Source organism: Schistocerca serialis, chromosome 3, assembly GCF_023864345.2.
Source record: "Schistocerca serialis cubense isolate TAMUIC-IGC-003099 chromosome 3, iqSchSeri2.2, whole genome shotgun sequence".
Lineage (NCBI taxonomy): Eukaryota > Metazoa > Arthropoda > Insecta > Orthoptera > Acrididae > Schistocerca > Schistocerca serialis.
This window is the reverse complement of record NC_064640.1, coordinates 523,260,708-523,274,957: the sequence shown is the minus strand read 5'-3', so window position 1 is coordinate 523,274,957 and position 14,250 is coordinate 523,260,708. Positions and strand designations below refer to the sequence as shown.

At 39.4% G+C, this 14,250-nt stretch overlaps 1 protein-coding gene across 2 annotated transcripts in view; it reads left to right on the top strand.

Moving 5' to 3' along the window:
* The first annotated feature begins 2,049 nt into the window (after window positions 1-2,049).
* The window catches only part of LOC126470399 (kelch-like protein 5), a 288,827-nt gene continuing 276,626 nt past the window's right edge, over window positions 2,050-14,250 (top strand). Inside the window, exon 1 of one of the 2 annotated variants that reach the window (XM_050098244.1) lies at window positions 2,050-2,172. In XM_050098244.1, coding sequence (XP_049954201.1) covers window positions 2,148-2,172 — 25 coding nt within the window. In that variant the 5' untranslated portion in view covers window positions 2,050-2,147. The remainder of the gene's footprint in view (window positions 2,173-14,250) is intronic. The other variant, XM_050098245.1, reaches the window with a different exon arrangement.

Below are 14,250 nucleotides of genomic sequence, written 5' to 3'. Positions count from 1 at the left end.
GCTTTTCCGCTACTAAGTGATAGCAGTTGTTTTTCAATTCCGATATCGTTTATTTCAATATTTTCCATTTTGGCGTCCGTGCGACGGCTGAAGTCAGGGACCGTGTTACGATTTTCCGCAGTGAAACAGTTTCGGAACACTGAATTCAGTATTTCTGCCTTTCTTCGGTCGTCCTCTGTTTCGGTTCCATCGTGGTCAACGAGTGACTGAATAGGGGATTTAGATCCGCTTACCGATTTTACAAATTTTTATAAATGAGGTATAGGGGCAGAGCTGGCCGACAGCTGAAAGAGCAAGAGTTTCAAGACTATATACCATATATTATCCTGATTTCATATGTCTGCACAATGAAGACTTTTTTTCTCAATGAACATTTCCTCCAGAATTTGATGCAACAATACATTAGCAACTCAAGGTTTTGGTATTTTCATCTCCAAAGTCTGCTATTAAGCCCGGTCCACATGCAACGACCTGTCTGTGCAGACATCGGCGCAGATGTCTGTACATGCAAAAGATCGGTGCAAATGTGGTGTGTTCACATGACACAAACCCCAATCTAGTACTCGCCCGCCATCTGTCGGTGTAGAAAAGAAATCAGTGGCAAGCGACTATGCTCCCCGTAAATGTCAAAAATTTAATTCAGTTATTTTGAAATATAGAAATGGAGGAAGTTCTGTTGTGGTCTGTGTTCGCAACTTGTGTTGCAAAAAACGTTCAGACCAACCGCAGGAACCAGAGAAAGCGGTCAAAATGGTGTAGACAGTGGCTGCTAAAGCGAAAGCAGTTTTCTCACGAACATTTACTTCGAGAGTTGCAGGGCGAACCTGTTTTGTTTTACATTACCTCGTGTTCCATTTCCTGGCACATTGACACTCCAATTTCATCTTCAATTGTACTCCTGCTTGGTCTTGGCGTTTCTTGATCACTAAGAAAGCCAAGCAGATCAAAATACCACAACGTTGGCTGGTATACTTGATCTAATCTTACACCAGATCTTCTAGATTTCTGAACTTTGGATAACTCTTTTCGGTAAATAGTTCGCTGACAGACTTAATTTACTTGACTTTCCTTCATGAACTCATCCTTCAGGGCAGCATAAATAGTCTCACATGTGTTGGGTATTATTTTACTCAACGCTTGTTTCGATATTGCAGTTGAAAATTCCAAATCCTTGTAGCTCCGTCCTGTTTCTAGGAATCTTAATGTTACCGCCAGCCGTTCATGAGGAGAAATTGCCCTTGTCATACAAGTATTTTTTCTCATGAGGGGTTACAAGCTTTAAGAGATAATTATAAGTTTCGACATCCATCCGCAAATAATGTCGCCAGTTCGCAACGAATTTTTTATTTTTTGTTACCGTTTCTCTGTTTGTCGAGGCGTCAACTGCCCGCAGTTTTTCAATTAGAGCATTGTATGCTGCTGTCTTTTTGTCTTGGTCACTATATTCTTTACTTTTAATCTTCCACAAACATGGGTGGTTTCTGTACATTTCAATGAATTCACTTTCAAACTCTCGAGAACACTGACGAGTATCAACCATTTTAATGCCCTGTGCGCACAAATACAAACACTAGACTGATCAAAAAGCTGTTGCGCGCCAGATTTGCGGCGATCTCCTGTCCACACGCTCCAACTTGTCTGCGCAGATGTGGTTTGAACCCACAGAATTGACAGGTTTCGCTCAAACCTCCAACTCCAACTCCCAGGTTTGCACACACCTCAGGTTGGCGCAAATCTTATGTCCACACGCAACGATCCGTCTGCGCAGATGTGTTGTGCGCAGACTTTTGCGCAGACAGATCGTTGCGTGTGAACGGGCCTATAGAGACACTGCCTGTAATGCAAAATTTACTGTTCTGTGACGTTTAAGACTATGTTAACAATATTTATAGATAGAACTCATAGACAATATTTTCGTACTAGGAAATGTATGAATGCATTTATGATAATGTTGGACATGTATCATTCTATATTTATATTCCACACCCTAGTTATTAATATGAAAAAGCTTGATAGCGGTTCCAGAGATATATGCATGCAGCCGGCAATAATTTGAATCTGTATGAAGCGTCCATACTAGATACTTCTTTGTTTCGCGGTGTGTTGTGAGAAGAGAAGCTGCAGAAACTGAAATTTACGGGAGCAAAATGCCACGCATTTACGTTCCATACAGTAAGATAATTGTTTGAATTTACATTTTTCCATCTTTTAAGTATGTCGTCGAATTTGTTTATCATTCGCTTTTTGGCATCTCAGTGAGCATGTCGTTGACACCAAGAACACTTATTTGTTTTAGTTACTACAGCGTTATTCAGATAGTAGTATATATGTTTATTACGTAAGTTGCCTATAAAAATATGCATTGAGCACTTGTGGGGCTGAGATACATACGATCTTTTGAAGTATCATTGCCTGAACTATAATCTTAAGAATGGACGTAAAACTCCTTAGTTCGTGCCCTGAAGTATGCCTTAGTGTTAGGAGAATCAGAATATGGATTTTATTCTGTACTGGATATTTTCATGTACTTATATTGCATTTAATAAAATGTTTTGTACCTCGACTATATAGTCTGATTTTCCGTTAGCGTCATTAAAATGTAGTTGGTATGCGAGTTGTTTCATTACTGCCTTTCTGTTTTTGATTGGTACTTTAGGAATACGTATATAGGAAACTTTGCACGACTATTTAAATCTTGGCTGAGTGTGATTGCATGAAGTAGTAAGGTATAAGAAAAACCTATAAAAGGTACGTACACGTAAATACGGTTTCCAAGTGCACCTCTGAATTGCTGGTATACGATTATTTGTGTAAAATAACTTGCTTTGCTGCAACCATGTTGTACCTGCAGATGTTGACACTGAAACAACGCGTCTAATGTATGGTTCAAGACATTGATGTATTTTTCGAAGTGGGACATGTTATATTGTTGGTTTGTATGGTGTTCATGTTGGTTTACAACATGTCATTTAGTTATTGTGGGTATCAGCTTTAGGTTGTATTGTATACTGTATCAAGTGGAGATGGCAATTTTACTAAAAGTTGTGCCATTCTGGTTTGCAGTTTCTTTTTTTATGCTGGTTGTGGTGATAGACTGATCTTAAGGGTTCCTTGACGTGTAGGTTCAGTTCAAGATGACATTTTGCTTGTAGATTCGTGAGCCAATCAATGTGTGATGACAATTTGTTTACCTATGTAATGCATATTCTATAGTTACCTTAAGCTCTTGGTGAAGACTTCCACTTTCCACTGTGGTCTTTTTTTTTTTCAAATGTTTGTGTTTCAAGGCATTAATAACAAGAACATCCTAATCCAAAACTCCCTAATCCTCTGTGGAGATCCTGTTAGCTGATTGTCTGTTCTGCTAACATTTTCATGTTGTTAGTGATGTCATCGTTTTTATTTGGTGATATTTATCTTCCCCGTGCTCATGATATCATTGGTCTGTTGGTGTGGTGAGATAAATGTAAGGTTTGAAGTAAGCTTCTTCATAACTCTAGAATAAGTATCACTCGCAAGATAGGTAACATTTACCGTTCAGGGGTCGACCGAAGCGTCTGATCCCACCCGTGACATAAGGCTGTTGTTGTGTGTGACGTAACGATGGCGTGGAATTTAGTTTGTAAGAGTGGTGTGTTTGTAGGTGTCGTTTTGATGCGATCGGTGGTGCTCTCTGGTGGTGTTAGGTGATGTTTTTGGTTTAGTTTGCGAGTGTGGCGTCATGTATGAATTTTGGTAAATTGCTTTTTTTATGTCTGGTAGGTATGGATATGACTAACAGGGTCAACAGTTTTTGGTTGTTGGCTATGATGAGGGACAGTGCATTGTCTCTAATAAAATTTCTTCAGCTATTCGGATTTTTGGATGAAGTCGTGAAGTATTCAAGATGTCGTGAAGAAATGAGGCTTGCTTAAAGTTCCGGCGTCTCGGACCATAGACGGCTGTATGTGGAGATGTCGTAAGGATAACAGGTCATAGGAAGTGTTCGATCCCAATGTGTGGCTGTGACTCTTGGTATTGCTATCAGGAGATGTTTTCGAGCTATATAGGTCAAGGGAAGTGTTAGGTCCTAATTTATGGGATCGGGAGCTGCTGTTGAGCTATATAGGTCAAGGGAAGTGTCAGAGTCCAGATGATATTGTGTTTAGTGGCAAGGGCGTACCCAGGATCTGAACTGGGGGGGGGGGGGGGGGCAGGTCATACTAGTCTCAGGAAATTAGGACTCGAGACAACATACAGCACTTGTTATTAAATAAAACTGTAAACCAGTGAAAAACTGCTTTTAATAAACATTTTAAATACGAGAATGCACTTGTACAATGCGAGAAAACATGCAGCACTTCTTATTAAATAAAACAGTAATCTAGTAAAAAACTGCAAATATCTTCTGGTGAGGGGCAGTTGCCCCCCCCCCCCCTCCCCCCACCCGCGCCCCTCGCTGGGTACGCCCGTGTTTAGCGGTATTTGGGGAGTTTTGTGATGTCGGTTTTTTTCACTGTTTTGTATGGGGGTGGGTGTTTAAATTTGTATGTATTTAATTTGTTCCCACCCAAAAACCTCCTATTTCCCGCACTTGTCCCGTTAGTGTCATTAGGCTTTTTGTGGAACCTGTGTGTGTGTTTTTCGATGTATTTTCGTCCTCATAATGTGTATGTAACAACTTTATATGCGCCATATTGGAATCATGGTTTATGGTCATTTCCGCCATATTTGTGACGTCACGGGTCAAAGCAGACGGGCGGGATCGGACGCTTCCGTATTTCCCAGTTCAGTAGGCTCAAGTGAAATTGTTGTTTTTCCTGTATGATGTCCATGTTAAAGGACTCATTCAGTGTGGCAGAAAGAGTTGAATAGCAGAAAAATCTTTATTTTCAGTAAGTTTTTGGAGAGCATTTGTAGATTCAGTTGAGGTGTATGTCTAATTTGGTGGCTGCTTATATTCCATTTCTATTAGTGACTAGACCACAGTATCATGCCACATTCTTCATATTCAGTTTATTTTTCACTGTGATGGCCTTCAGAGAACATTGGTACCACTCAGTCACTGTATAGTGTCATGTGTCAAAGCAGACAAGCAATACTGGTAGTTTCAATAATCCCAGCTATTACACACAGAGAGATTGGCATAAAGTGTAAAGTGAGGTCAAATTTGAAATATAGGCCACTTCGTTCAATATTTCTGTTCAAATTCTGAAGTCTTCATCCTGGTATGGTTTCGCAGTGCGACCAACTTGCTCCAGGAAGTAGGCTCCAGCAGCAGAGTTGAAATGTTGGGAGATGATAACGATGGCAGTGATGTGGTGTAGATACTCCCAAATGTAAATTGCAACTAACAATGGATTGACTTATCAATTATTTATGTAGCCTAAATATTAACTTATATGTTCATGGAAAATTGGGGATTATGGAAGTGTCTGATTCCACCTGTTGGCTTTGACCCATGACGTCATCAATATGGTGGAAATGCCTATTCTAAGCATCTCCAATGATATCCTAGCGTCTCCTATTAGATCACTGCATACACACAGCAAAAAACACGAAAATATGTATAGGCCTAAATAAGACAATAACATATCACTCCAAAAATACAATCAAATTAACGGGACAACCATGTGGAATGGGGGGTTTTAGGGAGGGGACAACCTAAATACAACAGAAACACACACACACACACACACACACACACACACACACAGGGCGCCATCAAACACAACAAGATAACATCTACAAACACAACCAACTGAAACTCCATGCCGTAATGACGTCTCACCACAACACCCTTACATCATGTGTCAAAGCGGACAGGTGGAATCGGACGCTTCCATTGACACGATAATTGTACCACACGTGGGCCATCTTGCACGTCAGCACACCATATCCACATGTGACATTCTGACTCCACAATAATTTGAGAGTTTGGGAGCTCTTTCCATATGCTAAGCCAACAAAGTGTTACTAAAACTTCTTCCGTGTTTTCAACTACTTGTTTCACTCTTATAGTGATTTGTTACATGTTGTCAAACTGCATCTCAACTGCATGTGGTCATGCTCTTGAGGTCAGGTTAATCCCTATTGTAGATCATGTTTTGCCTTTTACGGGTATGTAATGTAACACTGATTTAATTTCTACACTCAGTACCGAAATGTAAGCCATATTATCAAAGCATTTCACTATGATTTACTGTCCCGTCCTTCTGTTTTTCTTGACCTTTTTTCTTTATGGGTACCTAAGGTGAACAGAGAGAACACCTTTGGATCACACATGTGGTGAGTGTGTATGTAGATTTAGTAGCACATAAATCGCCAGGTGAAATAATCAGTCATATTTGACAATGTCTGCACAACGTTGCTGTGGATGAAATAAGATATCAGAATTTTTCAGTTTATGTTGAGCGTCACTCAGAGGAGGTTAACATTATTTGAATATCACAAAAGGCATAATCCGTATCACTTCAGGCAGGGGGGGTTACCTTCATAGGCTTGGATGTTATTGACTTTAGCGCATGTTAAAATTCAGGAGTAAGAAAGAAACACACTTTTTTTTTTCTCCAAAAAAATTCCTGCCCCGAGATACAGGCCTCCAAAGATAACACTGCGAACACCATTTTGAAGATGCAAATTTCGGAAATTCTTTTAAAATGCTCTGTCTATGTAACAGTTCTAGATATTTAGATATTTTGTTTTTCTATTTGAGAGAGAATTGCTTTATGACTACAATGGTATTCTCTGCTTGGACATATCTGTCAGAGTTCTTTTACTGTCGCCTTTCAGATTTCTTTTATAATTTACAGCAATCCCGAAAAGTTAGATATTTTTCTGTGGATTAGTACCATGTAGTACTATATTCTTTGTACAGGAGAGCTGGGTAATGTGTCTTCACTGAAGTTGTTTCGTACTAATTTCTTTGTTACAATTTTTATTTCTATTTTCCTTTTTGTAGTTATTTCTTATCACTTTCTTTGTTGCAGTTATTTCTTATCACTTTCTTTGTTGCAGTTATTTCTTATCACTTTCTTTGTTGCAGTTATTTCTTATCACTTTCTTTGTTGCAGTTATTTCTTATCACTTTCTTTGTTGCAGTTATTTCTTTCCACTTTCATTGTTGCAGATATTTCTTACTTCATTGTAGTTTCTTGTCAGTTTCTTTGTCGTGGTTGTTCGTTGCAGGTTTCTGTATTTTAGTTGTTCAGTGCTAATTTGTGTACTGAAGAGGCATTTAAGAAATCTGAGACCATCCAGTAAGTTCTGTGTTTTCGTGAGGAATTTGTCAATTGACACAGTTGCAGTGTATTTTGTGAAAAGGACTGTTTGAAATGCCTTCTGACTGGGGCCACAGGAGAGTGAAGTTTGCCAAGTATTTGCATATCCATAAAAGAGTGATTTAGAAGACAGACAAAAAAGACTTTGTTCAGTTTGAAGACTCTGTTTCAGAGTGAAGACATTTCCAGTGACAGTTTTTTGTGTTCTAATTGTTTTGACAGAATAACAACAATGATAGTATCTGAACAGCGTGAAGCCTCCCATGGTGCAGACAATGCAGATTTTGCATCAGTAGAGGAAGAATTAAATACCCTGAATCAGTCAGCTACAGAGCTAGGTGTTAGTCCTGCTAAGAAACCGTGGTCAGTGAAGTCGAGTCATAAGCTCTATGTATCAAGAAAGTGCAGAGAAATTACTAAAGCTATGGCTGAATACACTACAGGAAACCTGACCACACTCTTCAAAGTAGTAATTCCGTCTTCTCAAGAAAATGAACCAAAGCACTCTTGCCAGGAATTTTTCACAAATATCAATTCAGCTGTTGAATAGTCTGCATCCTACAGTGAAAAGGTGCAGGTTTTAACTGTTATTCTGGAGACATTTTTGAAGAAAACAATTTTGAACCACATCCCATCAGCATCAAAGTGCATGGTAGACAAATCAAGAAATGTGATGTCTGGAAAAGGAGTCTTTGGAAGACCAAATCCCTATTATGGTCATCCTGTAGCAGCAGCTCAAGTTCAAACAGTGCAGTCATTTTATCTGAAGATAAATGAGACTCTTCTCGCCAGAGTGCCAACAAAAGACACTATAACTGTAACAGTTGATGCTCAAAAAGTTGTGAAAGTGGAGAGGTACATGACTTTGCAGTATTAAAGAAGCTTGTGTAATTTATGAAAGCAACTATACAACTTCACATATTGAAAGATCAAAATTTTATGCACTGTGACCTAAGTGGGTAGTTCCACACCCACTTAGAAATGTCTGTCTGTGTGTACTGTGCAAATTTTGAACTGTGTGTGGTAACTTTGAAGAACTTACTGGAGCACGTGACATATGACTCTTGGTTGGGCATGTGAAGTCATTAGTGGTCTGTGACGTAAAGTGAGAGACTTGTCTGTTTCAAGAATGTGGTGACTGCCCTGGAAAGGGAGGACTGTCTTTACAGACACTTGGCCTGGAAGACAGCAGATAACTCTGCAGAAACTGCATATTTGACAGTTTCATTGATGAACGTAGCAAATGGTCGATGAAAGCAGTAACACACCAGCATCTGAAGAAATTGCAGAACCACCACGTTGAAGAACTATGTGTAGTACTTCTCTGTGATTTTCCTGAGAACTGGTCTGTAATTCTCCCTCAAGAAGTACAAGGGTATCATGGGAGTAACGACCACGTTTTAATTTTTACAGGAGTGACATATTTTCAAAACAAGACCACAAGTGTTGCAGTTATAAGTGATGACACAGGACATGACTCAGCACATGCCTCAGCACATGCTTAGCTAGCAATGTGAAAAATTAAACTGCAAACACGGGCAGAGAAGATCATCGCTATTTCTGATGGTGGTCCTAGTCATTTTAAACATTGTTACCAGCTGTTTGAATTGAGTAAGTTGCTTATGCCAACTGACTGGGTATACAGTGCAAATGGTCACGGGAAGGAGCTTTGTGATGGTGTAAGAGGCCTGCTGAAGCACCATGCTACAAAACATGATCTTTCCAGACCAAATACAGCTGTGATTCAGAATGCTGAGGATTTTACGAGAGTCGTGAAATCTTACATATACACAGCCCTCATTCTTTTGTCTAAAGTGGAAATCGAAGAATTTTGTGAGCAGAAAAAAGAATGGTCCAAACAAACTACTCCTGTGAAAGGAATTCAGAAGACATATTTTTGAACTCAAAGTATGGGCCAACTCACATTGCACGCACTTTAAAGAGCAAGAAAGAAGAAATTTCGTTCGTTCAGTCAGCACCTCAGAAACAACAGGATAATACTCAGATGCACAACTTGAGAAGGTGTGTGTGTGTGTGTGTGTGTGTGTGTGTGTGTGTGTGTGTGTGTGTGTGTGTGTGTGTGTGTGTGACTGGTGGATTGTAGGTATTATAGACACCAGGTACGAGTTAAACAAAATTGTAGTGAACTTTGTGCTACCACATGGACCAGGTGCAGGATATGGGTTTCCATCTGAAGGACAGCAACAATGCCATCAGTGCTTCCTTCCTGTTCACAATGTTTTTGAAGATTGTAAGTGCTCCAGTCCCTATTGGTGCGACAGGAAGGCATCACGCTATATCAAAGGAAGATACTGAAGCAGTGGAACACATTTTTAGTTGATTGACTGGCTAATTTCTGTACAAAACAGAGTGGACATAAGTTGTATAAATTGAAACCTTTAAGTCTTTGTACCTTTTACATACATTTTGGAACCATTTAAAACGCTTCAAAAATGAGTTTCTCACTCATCTTTCAAAACTAAAGTTATGTTAAATAAGGCTAGGTTTTGATTTTTATGAGCCTATTATGTGATGATGTAATAAAACAGGTTTAATGTATAACAAAAAATTCAATTGTTTATATAACCTGTTCTTCCTTAAAGTGGAAGCTCTCCTTTTCAGGGAATGTAGAACTATATGGTACTAACCAACAGAAAAAAATCAATTTTACGGATTGGCATTTTTGAAGAAACTTTTTTCCATAAATTATAAAAAAGGTTCAGAATGCTATAGCAAAAGAACTTTGACAGATAAGTCCAAAGGGAGGATTTCTTTGTAATCATAAAGCAATTATCTTAAAAAGAAAGAAAAAAAACTAGAACTGTTCCAGAGATACAGCATTTTAAAATTTTTTCCAAAATTCACATCTTCAAAATGGTATACACAATGTCATCTTTGGAGGGCTGTATCTCGGAGAAGAAATTTTTTGGAGAAAACAAATACATAGTGTTCCTTACTTAGTCCTTCATTTTATCATATGCTACATTCAATAACATTTGAGACTGTGAAGGTAAGGTTTTTCCCTAGCCTGCCTGTATTGATATGGACTATGCCAAAAAAGGCCCTATTCTAGAATGATGAACTTTTCTGCATGTTTTCACTTTGATTGGGTACATAGTAAAGGAACTTAAGGGGGGTAGGACGTGAAACGGGCCGACTTGGAGCAGGAGAGGCATCACTCAACATTTTAATTTCCAGTGTCTGTACTTTTACAAATAAATTCATCAAACTTTGTCAGCATCACCAGGAAGGATTCAGGATTCACGCCCATTGCAGTGGAAGTTCGAAAACATAACAAAATAAATTTTTTTACGTGCGAAATTTCATCATTTTTTCACTTACTAATGGCTGCATTTGTTGCTATAGGTACACTTTTCTTCATAAGTTAGAGAGATTCTTCGCTGAATTTTGCACAGCGTACACACCATACTCACAGGTGTATGAAACTCTAGAATTTATTTAATTTATGAAAAAAACGAATGAACTGTTTTATTTTAAACTTCATGTTTAGAAAAACACAAATTTCATAGTTAATTACCTCAATTTTTACCACAGTTTTTAATAGGTTTGGAAAATTCGAGAGTTTCATACACCTTTAAGTATGGTTTGTATGCTGTGCAAAATTCATCGGAGAATCTCTCGTACTTATGAAGAAAAATGTACCTACAGCAACAAATGCTGCCATTAGTAAGTGGAAAAAAATGAAGCAATTTCACATGTAAAAAAAAAAATATCATGTTTTCAAACTTCCACTGCTAAGAGTGTGAATTCTGAATCCTTCCTGGTCATGCTGACAAAGTTTTATGAATTTATTTGTAAAAGTATAGACAGTGGAAATTAAAATGTTCAGTGGTGCCTCTCCTGCTCAAAATCGGCCCATTTGACATCCTACCCACCTTAAGTGGAGAGGGAGAAACTTTCATGGGCTGTCTCTATAGCCAAATGAGAAATACCAAGTATTTCCTTTAGGAAGAAAAGTCCTAGATTTTAATGCAGTTTAGATTGTTTGCATTTCCTTTTTTTTACAGTGAGTGCTGTTCTTTTGCCTTGACAAAAAGATGGTTGGTATTGTTTCTTGTGTATGTGCACTAGATGACATAAAATGTTTGTCAACTGTTATGATGTGCAGGTAATTACATTGACTGTCAGGAAAAAAAGAAAAGACTAACAGCAACTAAAAAATTAGGTGGCAACAACTTGCGCCAGCAGCCCAGTAATGTAGTATTTCTCTGGTGGCAGCCTGCTGCCTCCTGAACAGTAGAACAAGAATAACAGTTATCAGAATGAATTTTTAGTTTGCAGCGGAATCTGCAATGATTTGAAACTTTCTGGCAGATTAAAACTGTGTGCCAGACCATAACTTGAATGTAGGATCTTTGACCTTTGTGGGCTAGTGCTGTACCAACTAAGCTGTAAAAGTTGGACACACAAATTGCCCCTACAGCTTTACTTCTGTCAGTACCGTTGTCCTACTTTCCAAACTTCATGGAAGTTCTCCTGCATACCTTATGGGACTAGCAGTCGTGGCAAGAAGGATTTTGCTGAGTAAGCTCTGATGGCAGGTCACGAGTCGTACTTGGATAGCTCAGTTGGTAGAACAGTTACCCATGAGAAACAAGATATGTAAGTTTGAGCCCTGGTCTGGCACAGTTTTTATCAGCCAGGAAGTTTCAGATCATTGCACACTCTGCCGCGGAGTAAAAATTTGTTTTCAAAACAATCCCATAGACTGTAGCTAAGCCATTCCTCTGCAATATTGTTCCTTCCATGAGTGATAGCCCCGCTAAGTAAGCAGGAGCACTTGTGTGAAGATCGGAAGGTAGGAGAGAGGTACTGGCAGAAGTGAATCTGCGAAGACAGATCATGAGTGCTGTTTAAAGAGCTCAGTTGCTAGAGCACTTGCCCACAAAAAGGCAAAGGTCCTTTGTTCAAGCCCTACATCCTTGAAAATCCAATACGTGTAAAATATTTGCCATAATAAGATTTATAGTTTTTTAGCACATTTATTGGCATCACTAGCTCACTACCAAACTGTCAACTTTCAGCCCAATCTAGACCTTGGTCTAAACAAAACATCAGTTTGACACCATTGTTTGCTAAATCTCAACCAGACATGTCACCGCCCAACCTAACCTAAACCTCAGGGTAAGCTACATATCAGTGTAACATTATAACTTACATTCCGTAGATATTATTAGTTTTCTAAAAGGGCCTGGACTGAGACTGTGACAGTTGCAGGAAAGCGAAGCATGGAGTGTGTGTTGAAGGCCAGTTGACACACTGTGTGCTGATGACTTAACATTAGCAAGAAATACATTTATTAGAGTTCATTGTTACAATTGAATCATCTTCTCCACGAGAGCAGTATGGGAGGCTGTGAACACAGCATCCAGAGTAGAACGCACTGACTTGTACCTTTCAGCAGATTCTTGAGGCCGTTGTCTTAATAGCGGCACCTCATATAATTATACTATGTCATGTAGGATAGTAAGTGGCAAGTGCAGTTTTTACAGTGGTGTCAACCACAAATTATAGTCTGCTTTTTACTAGGGCAATCTTGTGGACATTGAAGGGGTGTGCCTGAGTAAACTCTAGCAGCTCTGCATTTGATGTAGATGGTAGTGCAGATGTAAGTCAGGGGCAGCAGTCTTTAGTGTGCCTGCCTGATACAGTGACAGGTTTACAGTGCGCAAAAATAATCAGTTCAGCTGTGAGCAAGCTGGAAGAAATACCGAAGGCATCGCATCAGTTGATGAGATGTTGCCAGCTCACAGCAACCAAGTTTGGTAGACCAGGCAGTGTGTCACAGGGTCAGCCTCAAGTTGGAATTGTCTGAACAGTAGCAATTAGGGCTTCAGCTTGGTGCTTCTGTGCCATGTCAGTGGCCTGATAGATGTTCTTGTGGAAACTTTACTTGTTCTTGCAACATTGTTCTGTGCTGTCACAGTGACTTTATGGCTCTTCCTCTGTGATGTCATATTGCTGAAATAACGATTGAGACTTACTGCTTGAACAAGATAAAGCAACCATTTCCAGGATGTGCCATATTATTTGCAGTATTGGCTTTCTGCCTTTTTTGTCATTCTGATTGCTACACAGCATTCTGGCCTGGTTTAACTTGGATAAGCACTGGCTGGAGAAAATTTTAAGAAAATTTTGGCATTTGTCAGTGATATCTTTCTGTGGCCCAAAATCCCAAATTGTTCCTTAGTTTGGCTGTGGAACAGTTTCATGACATTTACCCTGATGGGGGGAAAAAATCTCAACATACAGAAATAATTGATATTGAGTAATGGAATTTCAGAAATACATTATTCTAAGTTGCAAGTTCACAGGTTAATATCAGTTGGAGAAAAGCCATTGCAATTGTGAAGTGCTTGTACATAAATAACCAGAGTAATCGCCAGAATGTTGAATGCAGGCGTGCAAATGTGCATGCATTGTGTCATACAGGTGCTGGATGTCGGTGTGTGGGTGGAGTTCCATGTTTGTTGCACTTGGTCGGTCAATACAGGAATGGTTAATGCTGGTTGTGGATGATGCTGGAGTTGTCTGATGATGATCCATATGTGCTCAACTGGAGACAGATGTGGTGCTGAGCAGCCCAAGTCAACATCTTGATACCCTGTAGAGCGTGTTGGATTACAACAGCTGTATGTGGGTGAACATTATCTTGTTGAAAAATATCCCCTGAAATGCTGTTCATGAATGGTAGCACAGCAAATCGAATCACCAGACTGACATACATATTTGCAGTCAGGGTGCATGGGATTACTGAGAAGGTGTTCCACTGTCATAAGATATTGCATCACAGACCATAACTCCAGGCGTAGGTCCAGTGTTCTAGTATGCATACAGCTTTGTTGCTGACAATCACGTGGCAGCCTCTTAACCAACACACGGCCATCATTGGCACTGAGGCAGTCTTCCCTTTTGGTAGTGTCACATGGCCATCTGGAGCTGTCTTCTTGCGACCAAACCTTCCCGTGAC